A 27,793-nucleotide genomic window follows, 5' to 3' on the forward strand; every position below is an offset into this window, starting at 1 on the left:
TGATTAGCCTGTTAACGAGGGGCTAAACAGCGCTGTTTCTGGATGCGCCCGGTAAAATGGGGTCCCACTCATGTGTCTGTACGTGCAGAGTATCTGGAATTTTCTGACCTCACCTCCACTGAAATCGTGCAAATTAAATCCCTCGGTCGCAAACGTGATCTGACTGACCCACTGATCTCTCAGATACAAACTCACACGTGAACCTTCTCAGTCCTCCCAAGGGAGGTGTGGGACATCTTCACTGACACATCCTGATTTCTGCTTCGTTCCAGGATGAGGAGGTCAGCTCTGGAACATCTCATGGTGGCTGTTTGTCTTTGGTACATTAAGTTAGGTTTCACAGAAGCGAGTTTCTCTTCCCTGCTCTATTTGCTTTACACTAATGGAAGACTATGTGGTTATGCACAGCTCCAATGACATGTTGACGTCTGCTGACGACACCACTGATGGTGACGAATCAGGAGGGGCTAACTGCACACAAATTTACTTGCTCCATCTCTTTCAAGGACGTTTATCAAAGTCCACTTTTGTCGCCATATATAACCCCGGGGATAATTTTCTTGCGGCATCCTTAGTAAATCTATGGATTAATAACCGTATTAGAATCAGGGAGACGGCAAATCCACTACGTGTTCCAGCAGGTTGTAAACGACAGCACACTGTAGGAATAAAACATACAGAAAGAATGACAAATGAACAAATAAGCAGCGATGGGGTGTGGGATATCAAGCATTAACTATGTACAACATCGAGGTCGATGGGTCTATGCAGATGGGCAGAAGCTCCTGTTTGTGTGTTGAGGGGCGTTTCGACTTTGTGCCTCCGTGATGGTGAGGTTTGTGCCGTTAATGGATGTGATTGTGCCTACAATCCTCTGCAGCCTCTGTCCATGCTGTACACCACCCCGTGTCATTTCTGACATGCCGAGTCCCTTCACACTCTTAATAAGCTGCAGCCGCTGATGTGCCTTTCTTTGTGAATGTATCAGTATGTCAGGCCAAGCGGAGATCTTCCACGGAGTTCCGCGCCAAAGATCTTAAAGCTGCTCGCCATTTGCACCACTTCAATGTGGACGTGTGTATGTTCTCCCGATTTCTCTTTCGTGAAGTCGACAATCAACTCCTTCGTCGTGTTGACTTTGTGTGCAAAATTGTCGTGGCGACGCCACGCAGCCAGTCTACCTATCTGGTTGGAATGTAGCTTTGAGGTAAATGTCAGGTGAGCTGGTAGAGGAGGAAAGAAGAGGAGCGAGGACTGAAGGGCCTTCTACATCTTCCGCGTTTCAGGCTCGTTCATTCTCCCCGACACGTTCTCGCTCGGCGATCCATTCAGCTCCGCCTTTTCCGATAACGGGCTGCAGTGATCCGGCCCGGGGACCAGGAAGGGCGGCTCAGTCTCCGAGTGTGACAGAGACAGGCGCTGCTCTCTCGGGATGGCGGGACTGTCCTTCTCGGCGTTTGTTCTTTGTCTCTTCATTCCCGCGGGTGAGGGTCTCTCTCTCTCTCACAGACCGGTAGTGTTCAGAGAACCGACAGAGCGGCGGGTGGTTGCTGTAGAAAATAGATTGCGAGAGAAGTTACAGCTTAAATGTCGGTACTTATTGTTCTGTGTAAGTATCTGTGTAGTCCCGAGTCTATCCGACTCTGTCGCTTTTCCCTGATACGGTTTTCTCTTCCTCAGGTCAGTCTCAGAACTTTACCATCCACGTGGAGCACAGCTGGTTAAATGTCCCCGAGGGGTGTGATGCGTTCCTTTCCGTGCGGCCGTCCGCCGGGGTCAGAGGTGGGATCTGGGATGTTAAAGGTAAAATAATCGCCTCCTGGAGCAATCAGAACGTGACTGTTGCTGAAGAATACACTTCTCGGGCTGAGTTATTCGCCTCCAACGGGTCGCTTCTGCTGAAGTCGGTGAACAGCGCTGACAGTGGGGAATACCGTGTGGATATGCTTCCAACCAGCGGCTCCGAGACCTCAGCGTTCGTCACTCTGCAAGTCCTCGGTAAGTGAGATTTCGCCGTATTCAGTCACGCATTCCCGGAAGATTACTTGCATTTTATTCCTGTGGTGAAAGAATACAATTTCACCTTTACTGTTTGTTCGTTGCGAAAGAGAAACGATATCGACTTAACAAGACAGAGCCACAGGTCCCAGCCTCCAGTGACACTTAACGATCCCCCTTTTAGGTCTGGTCGCAACCCCGCCCGAAGTGGCTGCTCCATTTTGAAGCAGAATCTGTGTTTACTGCAGTAAGTTACACTTGGTTCAACGTTCTTTGTCCACTCTCTATTTTATCGTGGCTTCTGTTCCGAGGAGCCGGTGAAATGATATTGAGATTGAAAGCCAAAGGAGTGATCTCCAGTGCAGAGACAATATTTGTCCGTGGTGAGATTTTCAACCTCATTCCACAGTGGATTCAGAATCAGAATCAGGTTTATTATCACCGGCACCTGTGGTGAAATTTGTTAACTTAGCAGCAGCGGTTCAATTCAATACGTAATACAGAATTAGTAGAAGAGGAAAAAAATACTGCTACTACTACTACTACTACTACTACTACTACTACTACTACTACTACTACTACTACTACTACTACTAATAATAATAATAATAATAATAATAATAATAATAATAATAATAATGAACTAATGAACTATAATCCTTCAGCTGTCATGTGGCGGTCAGACCCCGTCTCTGAGTCAATAACTCAGGTGTCATTTGTCTATTAAAATACTGTCCAAAATACAGCCCCGGTCTGTCCTTCCTCTCGCTGTGGTGGACTTTACCTGTGCGGATTGGTGAGATAATCGTCTCTATTCTCCGGGCGAAGACGAAGCACGAAAATGAGTAAATTGATGACAGAAATGAATGAACGAATAATTAAATTAACCCAGGAGATTATACACCGGTGAGCCTTACCTCAGCGGTGGGAAGGATGTTGGAGAAGATCGCGAGAGGTAGGATTTATGGTCATTTGCGAGCAGGCTTTTTCCACTGAGGGTAGGGGAGAAAGAAACCAGAGGACACGGGTTAAGGGTGAAGGGGGAAAAGTTTAAAGGGAACATGGGGGGGCGGGTTCTTCACACAGAGAGTGGTGGGAGTGTGGAACGAGCTGCCGGATGAAGTGGTGAATGCGGGCTCACTTTTAGCATTTAAGAAAAACTTGGACAGGTACATAGATGAGAGGGGTTTGGAGGGAAATGGTCCAGGTGCAGGTCAGTGGGACTAGGCAGAAGAACGGTTTGGCACAGCCAAGAAGGGAGGAAGGGCCAGACCGAGCAATTCATTCTGAGACGGTGGCAGATGTTTGTGGAATAGTTCACAACAATTGATCATTTGTCGAAGAAAATATTGTTTCTGTTCAGCACTGACGCTTATGACTCACTGCATCCAATTATCTGACCCGAGGACCAGGAAGTGTGGCTCAGTCCCCAGGTATAACAGACACAGGCGCTGCTCCCTCGGAGCATATCCCGGATGGTAGTAATGAAACAAGAACATATCCGGATGGTAGTAATGAAACAAGAGCATATCCCGGATTGTAGTAATGTGACCAGAGCATATTCCTGATGGTAGCAATTGGACAAAAACATATCCGGATGGTAGTAATGAGACAAGAGCATATCCCGGATGGTAGTAATGAGACAAGAACACAACCCGGATGGTAGTAATGAAACAAGAGCATATCCCGCATGGTAGTAATGTGACCAGAGCATATTCCTGATGGTAGTAATTGGACAAAAACATATCCGGTTGGTAGTAATGAGACAAGAGCATATCCGGATGGTAGTAATGAGACAAGAGCATGTCACGGATGGTAGTAATGAGAAGAGAGCATGTCACGGATGGTAGTAATGAGAGGAGAGCATATTCCCGATGGTAGTAATGAGACAAGAGCATATCCCGAATGGTAGTAATGAGACAAGAGCATGTCACGGATGGTAGTAATGAGACGAGAGCATGTCACGGATGGTAGTAATGAGAGGAGAGCATATTCCCGATGGTAGTAATGAGACGAGAGCATATCCCGAATGGTAGTAATGAGACGAGAGCATGTCACGGATGTTAGTAATGAGACGAGAGCATGTCACGGATGGTAGTAATGAGAGGAGAGCATATTCCCGATGGTAGTAATGAGACAAGAGCATATCCCGAATGGTAGTAATGAGACAAGAGCATGTCACGGATGGTAGTAATGAGACGAGAGCATGTCACGGATGGTAGTAATGAGAGGAGAGCATATTCCCGATGGTAGTAATGAGACGAGAGCATATCCCGAATGGTAGTAATGAGACGAGAGCATGTCACGGATGTTAGTAATGAGACGAGAGCATATTCCCGATGGTAGTAATGAGAAGAGACCAGGTCACGGAAGGTGGTAATGAGACGAGACCAGGTCACGGATGGTAGTAATGAGACGAGACCAGGTCACGGAAGGTGGTAATGAGACGAGACCAGGTCACGGATGGTAGTAATGAGACGAGACCAGGTCACGGAAGGTGGTAATGAGACGAGACCAGGTCACGGATGGTAGTAATGAGACGAGACCAGGTCACGGATGGTAGTAATGAGACGAGACCAGGTCACGGATGGTAGTAATGAGACGAGACCAGGTCACGGATGGTAGTAATGAGACGAGAGCATGTCACGGATGTTAGTAATGAGACGAGAGCATATTCCCGATGGTAGTAGTGAGACGAGACCAGGTCACGGATGGTAGTAATGAGACTAGACCAGGTCACGGAAGGTGGTAATGAGAAGAGACCAGGTCACGGAAGGTGGTAATGAGAAGAGACCAGGTCACGGAAGGTGGTAATGAGACGAGACCAGGTCACGGAAGGTGGTAATGAGACGAGACCAGGTCACGGAAGGTGGTAATGAGAAGAGACCAGGTCACGGAAGGTGGTAATGAGACGAGACCAGGTCACGGAAGGTGGTAATGAGAAGAGACCATGTCACGGAAGGTGGTAATGAGACGAGACCAGGTCACGGAAGGTGGTAATGAGAAGAGACCAGGTCACGGAAGGTGGTAATGAGACGAGACCAGGTCACGGAAGGTGGTAATGAGAAGAGACCAGGTCACGGAAGGTGGTAATGAGACGAGACCAGGTCACGGAAGGTGGTAATGAGACGAGACCAGGTCACGGAAGGTGGTAATGAGACGAGACCAGGTCACGGAAGGTGGTGGCTCTTATTTCTGGACCTGGTATTGTTGAGTGACCACCTTTTCATGATGTCTTGGATTATGGTGAGGCTTGTACCGTGATGGATGTGATTGTGTACACAGCCGTCTGCAAGCTTTGTCGATCCTGGGCATTGGAGCCTGCTGACCAGAGGGCAATGGAAACAGTCAGAATGCTCCCCATCTTGCATATTTCCCGGTCTTTGATGTCATACCAATACCAAGTCTCTTCAATGACGTAACAGAATACAACCGCTGACGTGACTTTCTTTGTGAAGGTATAAATATGTGCGGCCAAACAGAGATACCCTAAGAAGGAGCTTAAAGCTGCTCACCCTTACCTCCGCTGACCCTTCAATGAGAACTGGTGAGTGTTCTCCCGACTGCCCCTTCCTGAGGTTACAATGAATTCCTTGGTCTTGCTGACTTTGTGTGCAAACACAAATGCGGCGACATCACCCGACCAGTCCATCAATCTGGCAGGAAAATAGTTCTGAGGAAAATGCTACGTGAGCTGATAGAGGACGGGTGAAGAATATCAAGGGCCGAATAGCCTCCTGTTTCCGCAGTGTTTTACGTGCGTTCAGAGCCCGCCTTCTCATTGTGCGATCCATTCAGCTCCGGGTTTACAGATAAGGGACTCCCGAGGTCTGCAATAGTGACCAGGAGATGTGGCTCACTCTCCGAATGTAACAGAGACAGGCGCCGCTCTCTCGGGATCGCGTGGATGACGTTCACTTTACTCTCTCTATTTCTCTTCCTGTATGTGGGTGAGAGAAACTCTCTTTGAGATCATTATCGGATTCCACACAGCAGCAGATAGTTGTAGAACAGCACATAAGATTTGATCCAGATTTTCAGCAAAGTACAGATTCTCTGATCCAAACAGCGCTGCCGCTTGTGACGTCAGAATCTAGATATCTGACCCGCAAACCGTGTCCATAGACAATGCCTACCGCTCGCGGGCTGAGTCATTCACCTCCAACCGGTCGCTTCTACTGAAGTCGGTGATCACGTCGGACAGTGGGGTATACCGTGTGAATATGGTTCTAGCTAATGGCTCACAAACCTCAGCGACCATCTCTCTGTATGTCCTTGGTAAGTGAGACAGAGTTACACAGAGTTCTGCGATCTCCGATTATAACATTCATTTCATTCCCGTTGTTACAGAATACAATCTAACCCTTACTGTTCGTTGCTGAATGACGGATTCTTTCCGAATGAAAAACTAGACCGAGTGAACAACCCAGTTCCGCATTAGATTTAGTTTGAAGTCCATCTCGGACAGGCCTCGGCGATGATTGGTGGCTGTGGACGCGGCAACTGGCCTCTAGCGAACCCGACCAGTCCCACTTTCCGGACTGCTCAACTCTCACTCGTACTCAGTAAAGTTGTAGATTAGTAACTTTAACAGGATCAATGGAAAATCCGCGAGAGTGGACAAGACAACTCACTGCGCAGATACAAAGAGTAATAAGTAATGGGAACATGAAATAACAAGATAAAGTGTCCTTAAAGAGAGATCATTGGTTGTGGGAACCAACTGAGTGTAGTTATCCGCTTTGTTCAAGAGCCTGATGGCTGAAGGGTTGTAACTATCCTTCAGTCCGGTGCGGCCAGATTTGAGGTTCTTGTACCTTCCACCTGATGGCAGCATCGCGGGAGGCTCAAGTCCTGGGTGGTGAGGGTGTCTGATGATGGATGAAAACGCGTCATGCAGATGCACTCAATGGTTTTTAAAAAAAACGTAGAACCATTGAAAAACCTACAGGACTATACAGGTCCCTCAGCCCACAAAGCTGTGCCGAGAATGTCCCTGCCAGAGAAATTGTCTACTGTTTCCCATAGCCCCCTATTGTTTATAGAGGGCTTTACCCATGGTGGACAGGGTTGAATCCACTAATTTTTGCAGGATTTTCCATTCAAAGGCATTGACTTTCCTCATTCCAGGCCGTGAGGTAGAAGGTCAATACTCTCACCATTACACATCTGTCGATGTTTGTCAAAGCATTAGACGTCAGGACGAATCTCCGCAGACTCCTAAGGAAGTGGGGGCGCTGCCATGCTATCGTCGCTATTGCCCTTACGTGCTGGGTCCAAGACCAGCGCGTTCTGCGAGCAGTTAGAATGCTCCCAACGGCACAACTTTAGAAATTTGCGAGTATTTCCAGTAGCATATCAATTTTCCTCAAACTCCTTATGAAAAATTGCCTTCACGGCCATTGCATCAATATGTTGGGCCCGGGATAGATCCTCAGAAAGGTTGACAGCCAGCATCTTTAAACTGCTCCCCATCCGTGTGCAGCCAGTGTGGATTGTCAGCGAGGAAGCGACGTTATTCCCGATCCACAGAGGCTGCCGTCTTTCGGTGAGGAAGTCAAGGATCCAGATGCAGGGGAGGACACAGTCACCCAGGCTTAGGAGCGAATCAATGGGGATTGAGGACAATGTTTCTGTTGAGTGGTGAGCTTCAGCCTGCCATTGGTTCCAATATTGGCCAGTTGACCCGAGGCCCGGTGCAGAGCGAGTGGGATTGTATCTGTTGTAGATCCGCTGTTGTGAAAAGCAAATTGCAGCGGGTCGCATTCTAGTCATGACCAACTTATCACAGTATTGGGAATTGATCCTGGTGTTTGGTATTGGGAAATGAACCTGGTGTTTGGTATTGGGAAATGAACCTGGTGTTTGGTATTGGGAATTGAACCTGGTGTTTGCTATTGGGAATTGAAACTGGTGTTTGGTATTGGGAATTGATCCTGGTGTTTGGTATTGGGAATTGAACCTGGTGTTTGGTATTGGAAAATGATCCTGGTGTTTGGTATTGGGAATTGAACCTGGTGTTTGCTATTGGGAATTGAAACTGGTGTTTGGTATTGGGAATTGATCCTGGTGTTTGGTATTGGGAATTGAACCTGGTGTTTGGTATTGGGAATTGAACCTGGTGTTTGGTATTGGGAATTGATCCTGGTGTTTGGTATTGGGAATTGATCCTGGTGTTTGGTATTGGGAATTGAACCTGGTGTTTGGTATTGGGAATTGATCCTGGTGTTTGGTATTGGGAAATGAACCTGGTGTTTGGTATTGGGAATTGAACCTGGTGTTTGGTATTGGGAATTGAACCTGGTGTTTGGTATTGAGAATTGAACCTGGTGTTTGTTATTGGGAATTGAACCTGGTGTTTGGTATTGGGAAATGGAGCTGGTGCTTGGTATTGGGAATTGAACCTGGTGTTTGGTATAGGGAAATGAACCTGGTGTTTGGTATTGGGAAATGAACCTGGTGTTTGGTATTGGGAAATGAACCTGGTGTTTGGTATTGGGAATTGTACCTGGTGTTTGGTATTGGAAATTGAACCTGGTGTTTGGTATTGGGAAATGAACCTGGTGTTTGGTATTGGGAATTGAACCTGGTGTTTGGTATTGGGAATTGAACCTGGTGTTTGGTATTGGGAATTGAACCTGGTGTTTGGTATTGGGAAATGAACCTGGTGTTTGGTATTGGGAAATGAACCTGGTGTTTGGTATTGGGAATTGAACCTGGTGTTTGGTATTGGGAATTGAACCTGGTGTTTGGTATTGGGAAATGAACCTGGTGTTTGGTATTGGGAAATGAACCTGGTGTTTGGTATTGGAAAATGATCCTGGTGTTTGGTATTGGGAATTGAACCTGGTGTTTGCTATTGGGAATTGAAACTGGTGTTTGGTATTGGGAATTGATCCTGGTGTTTGGTATTGGGAATTGAACCTGGTGTTTGGTATTGGGAATTGAACCTGGTGTTTGGTATTGGGAATTGAACCTGGTGTTTGGTTTTGGGAATTGAACCTGGTGTTTGGTATTGGGAATTGAACCTGGTGTTTGGTATTGGGAATTGAACCTGGTTTTTGGTATTGGGAATTGAACCTGGTGTTTGGTATTGGGAATTGAACCTGGTGTTTGGTATTGGGAATTGACCCTGGTGTTTGGTATTGGGAATTGAACCTGGTGTTTGGTATTGGGAATTGAACCTGGTGTTTGGTATTGGGAATTGAACCTGGTGTTTGGTATTGGGAATTGAACCTGGTGTTTGGTATTGGGAATTGAACCTGGTGTTTGGTATTGGGAAATGGACCTGGTGCTTGGTATTGGGAATTGAACCTGGTGTTTGGTATAGGGAAATGAACCTGGTGTTTGGTATTGGGAAATGAACCTGGTGTTTGGTATTGGGAATTGAACCTGGTGTTTGGTATTGGAAATTGAACCTGGTGTTTGGTATTGGGAAATAAACCTGGTGTTTGGTATTGGGAAATGAACCTGGTGTTTGGTATTGGGAATTGAACCTGGTGTTTGGTTTTGGGAATTGAACCTGGTGTTTGGTATTGGGAATTGAACCTGGTGTTTGGTATTGGGAATTGAACCTGGTGTTTGGTATTGGGAATTGAACCTGGTGTTTGCTATTGGGAATTGAACCTGGTGTTTGGTATTGGGAAATGAACCTGGTGTTTGGTATTGGGAATTGAACCTGGTGTTTGGTATTGGGAATTGAACCTGGTGTTTGGTATTGGGAATTGATCCTGGTGTTTGCTATTGGGAATTGAACCTGGTGTTTGGTTTTGGGAATTGAACCTGGTGTTTGGTATTGGGAATTGAACCTGGTGTTTGGTATTGGGAAATGAACCTGGTGTTTGGTATTGGGAAATGAACCTGGTGTTTGGTATTGGGAATTGAACCTGGTGTTTGGTATTGGGAAATGAACCTGGTGTTTGGTATTGGGAAATGAACCTGGTGTTTGGTATTGGGAATTGAACCTGGTGTTTGGTATTGGGAATTGAACCTGGTGTTTGGTATTGGGAATTGAACCTGGTGTTTGGTATTGGGAAATGAACCTGGTGTTTGGTATTGGGAATTGAACCTGGTGTTTGGTATTGGGAAATGAACCTGGTGTTTGGTATTGGGAAATGAACCTGGTGTTTGGTATTGGGAATTGAACCTGGTGTTTGATATTGGGAATTGAACCTGGTGTTTGGTATTGGGAAATGAACCTGGTGTTTGGTATTGGGAAATGAACCTGGTGTTTGGTATTGGGAAATGAACCTGGTGTTTGGTATTGGGAATTGAACCTTGTGTTTGGTATTGGGAATTGAACCTGGTGTTTGGTATTGGGAATTGAACCTGGTGTTTGGTATTGGGAAATGAACCTCGTCAGCTGTTACATCTCTCAGTGGGAGAGCATTTTGTCGACAGTGATCATAATTCCATCTCCTTTACAATAGCATTGGAGAGGGATAGGAACAGACAAGTTAGCGAAGCGTTTAAATGGAGTAAGGGAAAGGTGCGGAAGAAATGTGGCGAATGCTCAGCGGATGTTTGTGTGGAGTTCTGCATAGGTACTTTTCAATGAGACAGAGATGTTATGGTCGGGTACAGGAACCGTGGTGTTCAAAGGCTGTAGTGAATCTAGTTGAACGGAACGGTGAGGTACATACACAGGATGTAAATTGTTAGTCAGTTTCCAGGGCAGAGAAGGCAACACTACGGGACCTTTGTTAAGATGAAAGGGGATTCATTTCAAGGGGAGGCGAGGAACAAAGATCTCACACAGAGCTTGATGCTGATGTAGAATGATCAGCCGGAGGGATTGGGAGATGCGGACGCATTCGGGTTGTTTAAAATTGATTTGGTCAGATGTGATGAAACAAGGGCGAGTAAATGCTACCAACTCAGGCAGAATATTCGGTGGGATAAACCAGTTCGGGCAAAGGGCCTGGTTCAGCTTTGTGTGATTCTAACTGTTACTGTGTCTTTGCTGAACCAACCGCTGATTTGTACATTATGCACGTTGAGATCAAAGGCAAAGATGTTGAAACACCAGCTCGCAGACCGTTGCCTGTTTGGTCCTAAAAAGCTGACGCAGTTTCCGAAATTGCGCAGCATCTATCCTGAACATGTCCTCTTCTCGGAAGGTATGAACACGTTGACTGGAAATGTGCATCAGTGGTGGAATGAATTGCAACAGTAGGTTGCTAAGATACAAACCGCAGTTTCGTGTGGGTTTGACTTCCCTCACAGGAGGGGGCGGAAGTGTGGAGCGCGTTGATTAGAGGAGTACTGATCCGACCATGGATTCAAAACTCTCATCACTGTCAACTCCAACGGCAGTTACAGACCAACAAGAGGTGTGCGTGAGGGGCCCTTGCTGGTCCAATGTATTTCCGTGTTTCCCTGTTGGAAACTCTGCAAGCATAAACACCAGTGTGATTCAAGGACAGGGCAGGAATGGAGAGCGTTGCCCAACTGTTAACATAACTGTAAAAGAGGAAGATATGAAATTGAGCTGCAGGATTTCCTCTTGCGAAAGAAACGGGGACAGCTGGCTGCTCAGCTTCAGTAACTTCTCAGTCAGGATGCGGGAATGACGGTGTTAAATGCTGAGCTGCAGCCGATGAACGTCCTGTCATTGGTGCTTGCATTGTCCAGGTGATATTAGGTCACCTCGCACCTAAGCACAGGGTTGTGATTGTGGGAGATTTTAATTTTCCACACATAGACTGGGAAGCCCACACTGTAAAAGGGCTGGATGGTTTGGAGTTTGTAAAATGTGTGCAGGATATATTTTTTTTGCAGCAATACATAGAGGCACCAACTAGAGAAGGGGCAGTGTTGGATCTCCTGTTAGGGAATGAGAAAGGTCAGGTGACGGAAGTATGTGTTGGCGCGCACTTTGGGTCCAGTGATCGCAATGCTATTAATTTCAATATAATTGTGGAGATGGATAAGACTGGACCCAGGGTTGAGATTTTCGATTCGAGAAAGGATAACTTTGAGGAGATGGGAAAGGATTTAGAAGGAATGGATTGGGACAATTTGTTTTATGGGAAGGATAAAATAGAGAAATGGAGGTCATTTAAAGGTGAAATTTTGAGTGTACAGAATCTTTATGTTCCTGTTAGGTTGAAAGGAAAGGTTACAAGTTTGAGAGTACCATGGTTTTCAAGGGATATTGGAAACTTGTTCGTAAAAAAGAGATATCTGCAATAAATACAGGCAGCATGGAGGAAATGAGGCGCTCGAGGAATATAAAGAAAGTAAAATGAATCTTATGAAAGAAATTAGAAAAGCTAAAAGAAGATACGAGGTTGCTTTGGCAAGTAAGGTAAAAATAAATCCGAAGGGTTTCGATAGTTATATTAATAGTAAAAGGATAGTGAGGGATAAAATTGGTCCCTTAGAGAATCAGAGTGGTCAGCTATGTGTGGAGCCGAAAGAGATGGGGGAGATTTTGAACAATTTCTGTTCTTCGGTATTCACTAAGGAGAAGGATATTGAATTGTGTAAGGTAAGGGAAACAAGTAGCGAAGTTATGGAAACTATGACGATTAAAGAGGTGCAAGTATTGGCGCGTTTAAGGGATATAAAAGTGGATAAATCTCCGGATCCTGACAGAATATTCCCTAGGACCTTAAGGGAAGTTAGTGTAGAAATAGCAGGGGCTCTAACAGAAATATTTCAAATGTCATCAGAAAAGGGGATGGTGCCGGAGGATTGGTGTATTGCTCATGTGGTTCCATTGTTTAAAAAGGGTTCTAAGAGTAAACCTAGCAAATATAAGCCTGTCAGTTTGACATCATTGGTGGGTAAAATAATGGAAAGTATTCTTAGGGATGGTATATATAATTCTCTGGATAGACAGGTTCTGAGTAGGAACAGTCAGCATGGATTTGTGCGTGGAAAGTCATGTTGGACAAATCTTATTGAATTTCTTGAAGAGGTTACGAGGAAAGTTGACGAGGGTAAAGCAGTGGATGTTGTCTATATGGACTTCAGAAAGGCATTTGACAAGGTTCCGCACGGAAGATTAGTCAGGAAGGTTCAATCTTTAGGTATTAATATTGAAGTAGTAAAATGGATTCAACAGTGGCTGGAATGGAGATACCAGAGAGTAGTGGTGGATAACTGTTTGTCAGGTTGGAGGCCGGTGAGTGGTGGTGTGCCTCAGGGATCTGTACTGGGTCCAATGTTGTTTGTCATATACATTAATGATCTGGATGATGGGGTGGTAAATTGGATTAGTAAGTATGCAGATGATACTAAGGGAGGTGGGTTTGTGGATAATGAAGCAGGCTTTCAAAACTTGCAGAGAGGTTTAGGCCAGTTAGAAGAGTGGGCTGAACGATGGCAGATGGAGTTTAATGCTGTTAAGTGTGAAGTGCTACATTTTGGTAGGAATAATCCAAATAGGACATACATGGTAAATGGTAGGGCATTGAGGAATGCAGTAGAACAGAGTGATCTAGGAATAATGGTGCATAGTTCCCTGAAGGTGGAATCTCATGTGGATAGGTTAGTGAAGAAAGCTTTTGGTATGCTGGCCTTTATAAATCAGAGCATTGAGTATAGGAGTTGGGATGTAATGTTAAAATTGTACAAGGCATTGGTGAGGCCAAATTTGGAGTATTGTGTACAGTTCTGGTCACCGAATTATAGGAAAGATGTCAACAAAATAGAGAGAGTACAGAGACGATTTACTAGAATGTTACCTGGGTTTCAGCACCCAAGTTACAGGGAAAGGTTGAACAAGTTAGCTCTTTATTCTTTGGAGTGTAGAAGGTTGAGGGGGGACTTGATAGCGGTATTTAAAATTATGAGGGGGATAGATAGAGTTGACGTGGATAGGCTTTTTCCATTGAGAGTAGGGGCAATTCAAACAAGAGGACATGAGTTGAGAGTTAGTGGGCAAAATTTTAAGGGTAACACGAGGGGGAATTTCTTTACTCAGAGAGTGGTATCTGTGTGGAATGAGCTTCCAGTAGAAGTGGTAGAGGCAGGTTCTGTATTGTCATTTAACGTAAAATTGGATAGGTATATGGACAGGAAAGGAATGGAGGGTTATGGGCTGAGTGCAGATCAGTGGGACTAGGTGAGAGTAAGCGTTCGGCACGGACTAGAAGGGCCGAGATCTCCTGTTTCCGTGCTGTAATTGTCTAATGGGTATATGGTAAATATGTTGCTCACCGTAAGTAACGGCTGTAAAACTTTAAACTCTGTGCCGGAATTTAGTTCAACCTGGAATGTAACCTGATATCGAAAGGCATGGGGGATAAGAGCTATGAATGGAGACAATGTTGAGTTGGCGGCATCCAAGTATTGTGGACGTGTTGTAGGTAAAAGCAAGTGAAAAACGATTTGGATTTTAATTGTATTTACAGAGACAGTGAGTGGGGTTGCCGTGGTGACCAATAATTCCACTCCTCTGGAAAACCTCGATACCATCGCACTGAGTTGTGACGCGTCGGGCACTGTTGAGACACGGACATGGTTCAAGGATGACCAACCCATCCGGGAAAACGGCAGAATAATTGCATCTTTCGACAACTCGAAACTGACTATAATCAGTGTGAACGGAAACGATGCAGGGACGTACAAGTGCATCGCCAGCAACTCTTTCAGCAGTGGCGCTGGAGAGACCGACGTGCAGGTTTACTGCGGGTGCACAGGTAAACAACAACATTCATTTTTTATCAGAGAGCATTATAATCAACATATTTCCTTATTTTATAGATGCGCCAAAGGAGGTCAGAATTGTACCGGAGCGTCTAGTTGTTTAAAATATTGTGTTAAATCTGAAATTGCTCTGTCTGTCCCCTGGGGTATTTATGCATGGTACAACGGGAACAATCTCCTGCAGACAGAGCAGGAACTCACCCTTGTGTCAGTGAGGTCGGTTACCGTCGGGAATTATACATGTCGGGTTACTACCGGCGTAACAAAGAGGAACTTTAATCTTACTGTCGAGGTCAGTGTACAGTGGGTAAGGTTTTCAAAGCTTGCAGAGGGATTTGGACCAGTTGGAGGAATGGGCTGAAAAATGGCAGATGGAGTTTAATGCGGACAAGTGTGAGGTATTGCACTTCGGAAGTCAAACCAAGGTAGAACATACAAGGTAAATGGTAGGACACTGAGGAGTGCAGTAGAACAGAGGGATCTGGGAGTACAGATACATAATTCCTTGAAAGTGGCGTCACAAGTAGATAAGGTTGTAAAGAGAGCATTGGCCTTTATACATCAAAGTATTGAGTATGAGAGTTGAATGTAATGGTGAGGTTGTATAAGACATCGGTGAGACCGAATTTGGAAGATTGTGTGCAGTTTTGGTCACCTAATTACAGGAAGGATATTAATAAGGTTGAAAGAGTGCAGAGAAGGTTTACAAGGATGTTGCCGGGACTTGAGAAACTGAGTTACTGAGAAAGGTCGAATAGGTTAGGACTTCATTCCCTGGAGCGTAGGAGAATGAGGGGTGATTTGATAGAGGTGTATGAAATTATGATGGTTATGGATAGAGTTAATGCAAGCAGTCTTTTCCCACTGAGGCCAGGGGAGAGGTCATGGGTTAAGGGTGAAGGGGGAAAAGTTTAAAGGGAACATTAGGGGCGGCTTGTTCACGCAGAGAGCGGTGGGAGTGTGGAACGAGCTGTCAGATGAAGTGGTGAATGCGAGCTCACTTTTGACATGTAAGAAAATCTTGGACAGGTATATGGGTGAGAGGGGTTTGGAGGGATGTGGCCCAGGTGCAGGTCAGTGGGACTAGGCAGAAAAATGGTTCGGCACAGCCAAGAAGGGCCGAAAGTCCTGTTTCTGTGCTGTGATGTTCTATGGTTCCATGGTTACCGCACAAGCTTTATTCCCGTTTGAGAAAACCGTTGTTAGAATCACAAGCAGGTTAAAATCCATTTGACACTGAAAAAGACGGGTTTGCGCAATGTATGATAAATATTTGTTTTTGTGTGTGTGTGTGTTAGCCCCAGAAACAGGCGACAATTTCACCCTGGGCGCTGGCGCGATCGTGGGCATTGTACTGGGTTCTCTTGCCGGAGGTCTGATCGGCGGAGTCTGCGCATGGTTGTTCGCACGGAAAATTGGCGGGTAAATGCCCTTTTCTCCGAATATTGCTTCTTCTTCTTCTTCTTCTTCTTCTTCTTCTTCTTCTTCTTCTTCTTCTTCTTCTTCTTCTTCTTCTTCTTCTTCTTCTTCTTCTTCTTCTTCTTCTTCTTCTTCTTCTTCTTCTTCTTCTTCTTCTTCTTCTTCTTCTTCTTCTTCTTCTTCTTCTTCTTCTTCTTCTTCTTCTTCTTCTTCTTCTTCTTCTTCTTCTTCTTCTTCTTCTTCTTCTTCTTCTTGTTATTGCAGGAGATCTTTGTTTTGCAGAATTGGGATATTGGAAGGTTTAACGGGAACTGGTGACCGAAGCAAGTTACACAAGCCGGAGCTGGAGGAAACTGGCGAGTCGGGCATTACTGGTGGGGGAACATGAACCGACGGCCTTTGTGGAAGGAGATTGTTGCTCGGTAGTGACAGGAAAGAGGGGCAACAAAGTGGTAGGGGGGCGGTTGGAGCAAGAGCTGACAGGCTCGATGGATCGACAGGGGAGTGAGGTGACGGACAGGTCATGATGCGAGTGAGTGGGAATCGTGGGAAATGCCGAGTGGTGAGAACAGGTGTGATGGTGGCTGGTCGATTCAGAGAAGAGTGGAACAGGACCGTGTTGACCGGAGGAAAGAATAGAGAATCTGATGCTCTCAGATTCGATGGTCAGATGATTGGCGTTAATAGTCCAGCCGCAGATGCAGATAATAGATGCTGATGTTTGACGGCTGCTTGTGAAGTTGCAGGAACAACGTAATGGACGATAACAGTATTCAACCAAAAGGACAGAATGGACTGACTCCCTTTCGGCCACGTTGGGGAAATCTGCAGTGATTGTCCAGGACGAATTAATCGAAAGAATCTGGCATTGTAGCGGATGACTGGAACACGGCAAATGTTACTCTGCTGTTTAAGAAGGGTGGGAGGCAGCAGAAAGGAGACTATAGACATGTTAGACTGACATCAGTGGCTGGTGAGTTGCTGGAATCGGTTGTTAGGGATCAGATTACAGAGTACCGGGTAGCACTTGACAAGCCAGTGTGGATTTCTGGCCGGACAAACCTACTGTAATTCTTTGAGGAAATTACAAGCAGGTTAGATAAGGAACTGCAATAGACGTGGTGTACTTGGATTTTCAGAAGGCCTTTGACAAGGTGCCGCACCAAGTTAAGAGCCAATGGAATGACAGGGAAGTTACTAGTGTGGGTGGAGCATTTGCTGCTCGGCAGAAAACAGAGAGTGGGAATAAAGGGATCCTACTCTGACCGGCTGCTGATTACTGGTGGAGATCCACGGGGCTCGGTGCTGGGACCGCTGCTTTTTACGATGTATGTCAATGATGTGGGCTAAGGGATTAATAGATTTGCGGCTGAGTTTACCCTTTATACAAAGATAGGTGGATGAACCGGTAGCGTTCAGGAAACAGAGAGCCTGCAGAGAGAGCTAAATAGTTTAGGGGAATGGGCAAAGAAGCGGCAAATGAAATACGATGTGGGGAAGTGTACGGTCATGCACTTTGGTGGAAGAAATAAACGGGCAGACTATTATTTAGATGGCGACAGAATTAAAAATGTAGTGATGCAAATGAACTTGGGAGTCCTTGTGCAAGATACCCTAAAGGTTAACCTCCAGGTTGAGTCGGTTGTGAAGAAGGTGAATGCAATGTTTGTATTCATTTCTAGCAGTATAGAATATAAGAGCAGGGATGTGATGTTGAGGCTCTATAAGACACTCGTGAGATCACACTGGGAGCATTGTCTGCAGTCTTGGGCTCCTTATTTTTATAAAAGGTGTACTGACACTGGAGAGGGTTCAGAAAGGATTCACGAGAATGATTCTAGGAATGAAAGGGTTACCGTTTGAGGGAGGTCTGGGTTGTATTCCCTGGAGTTCAGGAGAATGAGGGTGGATCTCATAGAAACATTCCGAATGTTGAAAGGCCTGAACAGATTAGATATGGCAAAGTTATTTCCCATGGTAGGGAAGTCTAGGACAAGAGGGCACGACTTCAAGATTAAGCCCCTCCGTTTAGAACTGGGATGCGGATAAATTATTTTCATCAGAGGGGGGTAAATCTGTGGAATTTGTTGCCACGAGCGGCTGTGGAGGCCAAGTCATTGAGTGCATTTAAGGCAGAGATGGATAGGTTCTTGATTAGCCAGGGCATCAAAGGGTATGGGGTGAAAGCAGAGGACAGGGGACGACTGGAAGAATTGGGTCAGCCCAGGTTTAAATTGCGGAACAGACTTGCTGAGCCGAATGGCCCACTTCTGCTCCTATATCTTATGGTCTTACAGTCTTTCGGTGGGATGAACGAGGATGAAAGATATTGATAAAGGACAGTGTTGTAAACGGGAACAGGATCGGGGAACAAGAGTTTATCTTCCCAAGGACATGTTAAATTGATCAGCAGGTCCGGAATTATCCCACAGATCAGGGGTCACCTGTGGTCAGAATCAGCATTGAGCTTTCCCCCTGAAATGGGAACATTTGTCTGAAAGACACTTTCCCCTGGAAAACTGTGATCCAATTGGCCAAAACAATTATTTCTCTGTTAAACCCATTGTGGTCACTGTTGTTGAGATCGAGTAGGCCTGGAATCGGGCATTCGATAACCGGGACAGTATCAAGGAGTAACTGGGGAGAATGCAATGGAATGATTGGAGCCGTTCTCATTCTGTGTATCAGTGCAGAAAAGTCAACTCCTCTGGAATTCATGTTTTGAACATTGTCTCTGTTCATTCAGGATCAAAGATCCCCCACAATCCCAATACGACACCAGCATCGATTCCGGACGAAACAGTGAGTGAACTGCATTTCAACTGTTCTGTTACTGGGCCCCTGGAATTATTAACATTTCATTTAAATATGGGAGTTCCTAGTGCACAGAATCAGCAGGCTTTCATCCGAGCGAATGGTCACGAATAATGCTGCTTGGGTTGTTGGGTTGTCCAATTAAATTAGACACTTTCAACTCAGGATTACAATATCATTGGAGGGGCGGTATGATATTTTCCTTTCTGTATCTGACCTAAATTATTGGTCGTCTATACAGGGGATTACCTGTTTCTGGCGTTTGTGGGAATATAGTTCATGTTATCGCTGGCATTTTGTTTTGTGGCCGGATTGACATCCGCTGTATTAACAACGGCCCATGATGCTCTTCACCGCTGTGACGTATCTGTATTGTTCCCGCAGGCACCTTGGATACAAACACCGTGAACGCATCGGGAACCTATGAAAATTTCTCAAGGAAGGAACAGGTTGGATCTTATAGACAATAGACAATAGGAGCACAAGCAGACCATTCGGCCCTTCGAGCCTGCACCGCCATTCTGAGATCATGGCTGATCATCTACTATCAATACCCGGTTCCTGCCTTGTCCCCATATCCCTTGATTCCCCTATCCATAAGATACCTATCTGGCTTCTTCTTGAAAGCAACCAGAGAATTGGCCTCCACTGCCTTCCAAGGCAGTGCATTCCAGACCCCCACAACTCTCTGGGAGAAGAAGTTTTTCCTTAACTCTGTCCGAAATGACCTACCCCTTATTCTCAAACCATGCCCTCTGGTACTGGACTCTCCCAGCATCTGGAACATATTTCCTGCCTCTATCTTGTCCAATCCCTTAATAATCTTATATGTTGCAATCAGATCCCCTCTCAGTCTCCTTAATTCCAGCGTGTACAAGCCCAGTCTCTCTAACCTCTCTGCGTAAGACAGTCCGGACATCCCAGGAATTAACCTTGTGAATCTACGCTGCACTTCCTCTACAGCCAGGATGTCCTTCCTTAACCCTGGAGACCAAAACTGTACACAATACTCCAGGTGTGGTCTCACCAGGACCCTGTACAACTGCAAAAGGATTTCCTTGCTCTTGTACTCAATTCCCTTTGTAATAAAGGCCAACATTTCATTAGCCTTCTTTATTGCCTGCTGCACTTGCTCATTCACCTTCAGTGACTGATGAACAAGGACTCCTAGATCTCTTTGTACTTCTCCCTTACCTAACTCTACACCGTTCAGATAATAATCTGCCTTCCTGTTCTTACTCCCAAAGTGGATAACCTCACACTTATTCACATTAAACATCATCTGCGAATAAGTGTGAGGTTATCCACTTTGGGAGTAAGTGATCTTTGTATTATGTTCATGATCTCAGTCATTGTTTGAAAGATGAGAAGATAAGTAATGTGATGGGTCGCGTCCGAGCAGCAATGAATGTGACGATTGATACCCTCGGGGTTTACATGTGGGGAGACAGAATACAATTGTTCAGCGCAAGGTTAAACGTCACAATAGACATCTTCAATTTCTCTTTTCAGGGCGCAAGGAACAATGCAGAAGATGAAAACTCCACTTACACGGTGAGGGAATTATTTGCGTCAGTCCCTTTTAGATGTGATTGTTTCCACCTCACACAGTAAGAAACAGACCCTGAGGTGAGGCATTCGACAGCGAGAATGACGTCGAAGAGGCAGCAATCGGGGCCGCAGAAATGGCGGATGAACTCATGAAGTATCATGTGTTAGTCTGGACTGTGGAGCACAGCCTGATCCCTCTGTCCCACGGTATTTCCGAGCCGATCTGTTACATGTGTTCAAGTCCTTTTCGGTGTTCTTCCAATTCTCCTCTATCACAGACTGTTTGTTATGAACTTTTGCTAATCACAATGATTTACTTCCGTTTAACAGGGACTGGTTCTGGGCGATCGATCTGTTTACGGTGATCTGAAGAGGTAAGTCAGCAGAACTTGAGGCTGTCGATGCAAAATGTGACTTGCAAAGGGAACATGTCCATTATTGCCAAGCCGATGAGTTGAGCAGAGCCCCGGCTGTGCGTGATTCCAAGTTACCCAGTGAGTAACAGATGAGAGACATGTAACACTGTGGGACTGGGGTCTGGCGGCGACGGGCAGCAAGTCATTGTTATTCAGAGGAATAATTGTCCTGGGCCTGTGGGTTGCGAAACAGATAAATTGTCTGCAAATTCTCATTGACACGATGTCTGACACCGAGTAAGGAAATCTCGCCCGTATTTGGTCTCACCAACTTTATTTCCTTCCGGTTGCTAAGGGAGCCAACATGAATTGTTTGTTTATTTCCTCAGATGACGTCACTGGTGAACAGAAGAGGGCGGTTGGCCGAAAATTCACACATGAGAAGGACAACCATCGTGGAAAAAAGCTACCGTTCAAAACGTCTCTCACTTTTTATATACAACCGTTATCCGTGTCTCCGTCATATCTCTCTCTCGACAGTCACATCTTCACTCCGAGACATCATTGAAGGGTGTGACTCATTTTTTTTTTATCGCAGCGGCTTAGTTCTCTCACTTCAACCCGGACTCCTCCAGCCCATGATAGGCAGCCTCACGCTTTCACCAACCTTTGCCCTCTCAACTTTGCTCTGCGTTACGATCTCAATAATCTCATCGTCCACATTATCGGCGGTTCCGTTTCTAAAGACGTGTTTCGCTAGGATCTGAAACATAGCAGTGTGTGACCCTCAATCTTCAGACTAGCCTCGATTTTCTCTTGTCCGGGAGACTGGTGCAGCGGCTGAAACGGTCACGTGACAATAATTCCAATGATTCCGTCCTTCCCGTCCCGGCTCTTCGTATCAGCAAGTTATAAGAATTAGCTCACTGAATACAGAGCGGTATGATGTGAGTATCGTCTTATCCAGCAACCAGATTTTTATCCGTGACATCCAGCCCTATTTGTTTTGGGATCATTCTCCAAGGTTAAAAGTTTCAAAGGTACAATCTAATGTCAGAAAATTGTGTACAATATACATCCTGAATTTTTTTTTCTTCGCAACCATCCATGAAAAAAGGAGTGGCCCTAAAAATGAAGAAGAGTTTAATGTTAGAACTCCAAATTCTCCCCCAGCAACCCCTTCCCGCGCGTAAGCGGCAGCGAGCAACAATCCCTTCCCCCACTCCCCAACACACCCGCCATAGCACACACCCTGTCCGAATGCTCTCCACGGTACATCCGAGGACGTTTTCCAGTGTTTTAGGTGACAAACCAAATGTCCTCAAACTCCTCATGAAATACTGCCGCATCAATGTGTTGGGACCAGGTCAGATCCGCAGACATCTTGACGCACAGGAACTTGAACTGATCCCTCTGTGTGACTCGGCTCCTGGTCCCTCGTCCCTCCTGCCCTCTCTGAAGTCGGCAATCAGCACTTTTGGTCTCACGGACAATGACGGTAGGGTTGCTGCTGTGACACCTCCCAACCAGCTGATCCATCTCGCTCCTGTGCGCCCTCTCACCTACATCCGAGATTCTGCCAACAATAGCTGTACCATCAGCAAATATAAATGGCAACTGAGCCGTGCTTAGCCGCAAGTGATGGGTGTAGAGAGAGGAGAGCAGTGGGCTGAGCACACACCCCTGTGATGCGCCAGGGTTTACTGCCGGTGAGGGGCAGATGGACCGCCGAATCCGGAGGACCGGTGGACTACTCTTCGTCCGGCCGCTACCCTGTGACACGTGTGGAATGGCTGACCCTACCAGGAGCAGGAGACAAGGCCCTGACTCCAGCGACGTAACCCCCCCCCCCGTCTCAATGGGGGGTTGTGGTCCTCTCGGAGGGTCTTTGATGATGTTGTCTGCTTCACCGAGGCAGCAGGAATTGTAATACCACAACACCGTAAGATCCAGGAGCAGAATTCGGCCATTGGGCCCATCGAGTCCGTTCCGCCATTTCATCCATCACGGCTGATCCATTTTCCCTCTCATCCCCAGCCTCCTGCCCTCTCCCCGTATCGCTTCATGCCCTGACCATGTCGGCTGCCTGCTCCCACTGAACGAGCCGGTGTCGCCGCGGGAATCTTTCCCGTGTATTTTGCTGCGTTGGTTTTACCCGCTACCTTCACAAGCCTTCCAGGCCCTGCTGCAGTGAAGCATCCCCACGGCGTGACGCAGCCACCACCGTGCTTCACCGTAGGGATGTTGTGTTTTTGATTATATGTCTTGTTTGGCTTACGCCAAGCGTAGGATTTTGTCTGATGGCCAAGAAGGCTTATTCTGGTTTCATCAGATCAGAGAAACATCTTCCAGCTGACATCAGAGTTTCCCACATGCCTTCTGGCAATCTCTAGCCGAGATTCCATGTGGGTTTTTGTCAGCAGCGGCTTTCTCTTTGCCAGTCTCCCATAAAGCTGCGACCGGTGAGGCACCCGGGCAACCGTTGTTGTACGCCCAGTCTCTCCCATCCCGGATACCGGAGCTTGTAACTCCTCCAGAGTTGTCATGGGTCTCTTGGTGGCCCCTCTCACTCGTCCCCCTCTGGCATGGTCACTCAGTGTTTGCGAGCAGCCTGCTCTAAGCAGATTTACAGCCGTGCCATATTCTTTCCATTTCTTAATGATTGACTTCATTGTTCTTCAAGAGGTATTCAGTGACCTGGACGTTTTCATGCTTCAATCTCCTGACTGGTGATCTTCAATCACCTTTTCGAGGTGTTGCTCGGAGTGTTCTTTTGTGTTCATGGTGGAGTTTTTGCCGGGATCCTGATCAACAGCAGCCGGACTTTCCAGATACAGATACAATTGATTTTACTAGAATCAATTGAAACACTTTTCACTGAACAGGCTGATCTCAAATTAACTCATCATGTGACTTCAAAAACCAATTGGCTGCACTTGTGATGATTCGGTGGTGGGAAAGTACTGAATATTTATGAAATCAATTATATTGTGTTTTATATTGGTAATTAATTCAGATCACTTTGCAGAGTTTTGTTTTCACTTTGATACGAAAGAGTCTTTTTCTGTTGATTTGTATCATTACAGATGAGTTCAATCCGCTGTGATTGAACGTTGTACAGCAATAAAACATGAAACTCCTCCAAGGCGGGTAAATTCTTTTTACAGACACTGCTGTTCGTCAATTTTACATTTTTTTTCTCATCAGATAGAATTAAACCTGTAGCAATTCGTTGTCAAAGGCACATCGTGCCTTACAAGCCTGATCTTTTTTTTGAAGATGTAACTAAACACATTGATGAAGGAAGAACAGTAGATGTAGTATTTCACTAAGGCATTTGATAAGGTACCACTTGCAAGGCCTATTGAGAACGTAAGGGTGCATGGGAACCAAGGGGACATTGCTTTGTGGCTCCAGAACTGGCTGACCCACAGAAGACAAAGAGAGGTTGTGGACGGGTCATATTCTGCATGGAGGTCGGTGATTTTTAGCCACCACCTGGATGAGGAAGTAGAGGGATGGGTGAGTAAATTTTCTGATGACACCTTTAATAGGTTGAGGGTGTTGTGCATAGTGTGGAGGGCTGTCAGAGGTTACAGCGGGACATTACTAGGATGCCAAACTGGGCTGAGAAGTGGCAGGTGGATTCAACCCAGATATGTGTGAGGTGGTTCATTTTCGTAGGTCAAATATGATGGCAGAATATAGTATTACTGGTAAGACTCTTGGCAGTGTGGAGGATCAGAGGGATATTGGCTTTCGAGCCCATAGGACACTCAAAGTATTTTGACTCTGTGGGTAAGAAGGCATACGGTGAATTGGCCTTCATCAATCGTGGGACTGAGTTTAGGAGCCGAGAGGTAATATTGCAGCTATATAGGACCCTTCAACCGTCTCAGGTTTCTTCCACCGTCTGAGGAGAATGAAGCACCCCACAGCGGATATGTACAGACCAGGTAAAATCCTCGGTGATGTTTACATCAACAGTGGTGAGCATGTCTCCATTCCTCCTGTAGTTCACAGCCAGCTTCTTCCCTTCTGCGACATTGAGGAAGAGGTTGTTTTAGTAACATAGAGACATAGAAAACCTACAGCACAATATATAAGGATGTAATGTTTCCTGAAATATCCGAGTGAGAGAAACTCCCTCAGACCCACGGTTTTAATCACTTTGTTCATCAATCTGTCTGTTTGTGTTCAGAATTGTGGGGAATAAACTGGGAGATTCAGGAGTGAAACTGGTGTCTGCGGCTCTGAGGAACCCGGAGTGTAAAATACAGAGACTGTGGTAAGTACCAGACTGTGGGAGATTGTGTTTACAGTCACTGGGTGTCTGACACTGAACATGAATGTGATCAGTAATTGTGTTACTGATAAACACTGGGGATTTGTACCGTCTCCTGTCTCTCTGTGTCGATAAGCCTCACTTTCCCTCATCTCCAGTCTGACCGATGTCGGTCTCACAGATTCTGGTGCCGAGGATCTCGTCTCCGCTCTCAGTACAAGCCCATCACTAACGGGGCTGAACCTGCGATTAAACTCTCTGACAGACCGATCTGTCCCCGCTCTCCGCCGCCTCATACTGACCCTCCCGAGTCTGAAGTGGATCGAGTGAGTGTTTGTGTTAATGTTCAATGTGATAAAATATCAGCGGATCCGCGGGTTTTCTGGTGATATTTGTCTGTGAGTGTTGTTGATACATTAACCCCGGTCCCCTGTTACTGAGACTGTTGTGTAATCTGTTTATTTCATCTTTGTTCTTCCATCTGTTTCAGACTGACGAGTAATCAATTCAGTGAGACTGGGAAGGAGGAACTGAGGTCTTGGCCGAATACCGGAGGTGGAGGTCATGTGAAACTGTGAACGTCTGAATGTGTGAAAAATCCCCACCCACGGGACCGGGACATTTTGGCCGACTTGATGGCATCCCCTTTAATGGCCGTCTTCCCCTTTAAGGGCCACGCTTCAGGTTTAATTCGTAACTGTTGAAACGACGCCGGCTCCAGCCGAGTCCTCTGTGATGTCAGAGGTGGCCCTGCACCCACGTGACTCCGCCGCCTGTCCGGTGACGCTGCATCCGCCGTGCTGTTTGCTCCAGGTCGATCTGGCGGAATTTCCCAGACAGAAGGAGCCCGGGGAGGGGAGGTGGGGGGGCACGGTGCTCAGACCGGGTGGTGCGATTAGCCGGGGAGAGAATCTTTGGGCAGAGGACGGTGTATTCGACAATCTGGCCAATTTAAGGATTCAATCGGTCACTCGTTGTCGCCGGTCAGTTAATTGTGTGTGACTGTGGGGGAATCGGGGACAGCTTATTCATTCCCGCGCGTCCCCCACTCTCCTTGCCCGCCTCATCCAAGCGCTTCTGTGCGTCGACCCTTCGCTTTCATCACGATCCCTCCATTTCCCACCTAAACATCTCTAAAATTCCCTACTGCATCTGTCTCAACCGACATCCCCTGCAGTGAATCCGAGGCACCCACCGCAGTCTGTGTTGGCAAAATACACAAACTCTCGCATCTCCTTTGAATTATTCCATTTTATCTTAAATTTCTGGCCCCTGCTATTTGACATTGCAAAAATATACCCCCCGTCCACTCTAGGTATGCCGAATAACCCTCTATTAGATCAACCGACAGCCTCCTAGTTTGCCCTAAGCTCTCGGTATAGCAAATGCATTTGATCCAAGGCTGTATCCTGCTAAATTTCTTCTGCATCCCCTCCAAAGTCGCGACATCCTTCTTGCATCTTCTCCTTTCGCAGCCGGGCTTGGGATCGTCCATGACGGAACTGTTTAAAATCAGCTCCTGAACAGCAACGGCGCCTGGGCCCTCAGATGAGAAGTCCAGTGTTCCGCGGTGTGAGCTCGCCCATCTCTGCAAAAACAACGGACTCGAGCGCCACCCACTGGCCGAACAACTTCCTCCTCTCTCCTCCTTTCAGCTTTCCTTTCTTCCTCCTCTCTCCTCCTTTCTTCTTTCCTTTCTTCCTCCTCTCTCCTCCTTTTTTCTTTCCTTTCTTCCTCCTCTCTCCTCCTTTCAGCTTCCTCTTTTCGCCTCTCAGCATCCTCTCTTCGCCCTGCAGCTTCTCTCTCCGCTTCCAGCTGCCTCATCCGAAGTTCATGTTGCCTCTTCTTCTCCTTCTCAGCCAACCTTAATGTTTCCATCTCTAACTGAACCTCCCCCTCGGCTGATTTCCTCTCAGGGAACAGGTCCAATACATCTGGTGTGAACACACCCTTGGTTACATAATGCACAGTTATTTCTCTCTGTATATCCACCTTTCTCATCGACGATTTCACCTCTGGGAGATCTAATCGCTTCGCAACAATCACCAATTCAGCCTTCCCGGCAACCTCTAATGCCCCCGCAGTCGGGTCTTTTAAAAAAAATTGACAATGTCCATCTCTGCTGGTTTCCCGTCTGGTTAATCTCACAACCAGATCGGATAAAGGACTTTCATCCTGATTCACTGGCCTCTTAATTTGGTAATCAAATCTCGAGACGAGGCCCCAATTTGTTACGTACCCCGTAACTTGGAGGCTGAAGAGCCTGTACTGTGCTGTAGTGTTCTATGGTTCTATGTTGAAAAGTTGTTGTTTCTTTCTGATGTGCATTAATAATACGGCTGCTGGGTTAGCCAAAGAGAAAAGACATTGCGTCCAGTGCAAGCTCCATTTTCAGATTTCCTGTCCATTTCACCCAAAATATCACTCATGTGTCCCTAAAGTTTGGGACTAGTCCACAAACAGTGGGTGAAAGTTCCAGTATTTACTTTACATTCAGAATACATTGGAGAAACTCCCGTTTCAAATTTCGAGAGACGCTCTGGAGTCAGATGGCCTCTATGCAGATTTTTGAGTTGGAATTATTCGGCTCTATTACGAACTGAAATTTTCTTTGCATTATAACAGATATCTTCCCATGTTTCAGCTGTAAATTCTACTCCCAGCTCTTCCTCCCACACCCTTCCCAGCTGCTCAGCCTCTCCACAAGAACATT

The 27,793-nt window shown here is 46.2% G+C and overlaps 1 protein-coding gene across 1 annotated transcript; it reads left to right on the top strand.

Annotated features, from left to right (window-relative positions):
* Positions 1–11,011: 11,011 nt before the first annotated feature.
* On the top strand, positions 11,012–25,658 carry LOC140722378 (uncharacterized). The gene is made up of 8 exons (XM_073037131.1): positions 11,012–11,117; positions 14,361–14,648; positions 15,954–16,077; positions 18,821–18,876; positions 19,273–19,337; positions 20,401–20,442; positions 20,770–20,813; positions 25,571–25,658. The coding sequence occupies exons 1-8, from the start codon at positions 11,012–11,014 to the stop codon at positions 25,656–25,658; spliced, it is 813 nt and encodes a 270-aa protein (XP_072893232.1).
* The last annotated feature ends 2,135 nt before the right edge of the window (positions 25,659–27,793 follow it).

The sequence above is a fragment of the Hemitrygon akajei genome, unplaced genomic scaffold (assembly GCF_048418815.1).
Source record: "Hemitrygon akajei unplaced genomic scaffold, sHemAka1.3 Scf000076, whole genome shotgun sequence".
NCBI classification, from domain to species: domain Eukaryota; kingdom Metazoa; phylum Chordata; class Chondrichthyes; order Myliobatiformes; family Dasyatidae; genus Hemitrygon; species Hemitrygon akajei.

Excerpts from the sequence above, each read along its gene's own strand:
- LOC140722378 (XM_073037131.1), top strand. The coding sequence starts at position 11,012 with ATGTTGAAACACCAGCTCGCAGACCGTTGCCTGTTTGGTCCTAAAAAG. Across the intron at positions 16,078-18,820 it reads TTCGCACGGAAAATTGGCGG|GATCAAAGATCCCCCACAAT; the intron begins GTAAATGCCCTT and ends CTGTTCATTCAG. Across the intron at positions 20,443-20,769 it reads ATGAAAACTCCACTTACACG|GGACTGGTTCTGGGCGATCG; the intron begins GTGAGGGAATTA and ends TCCGTTTAACAG.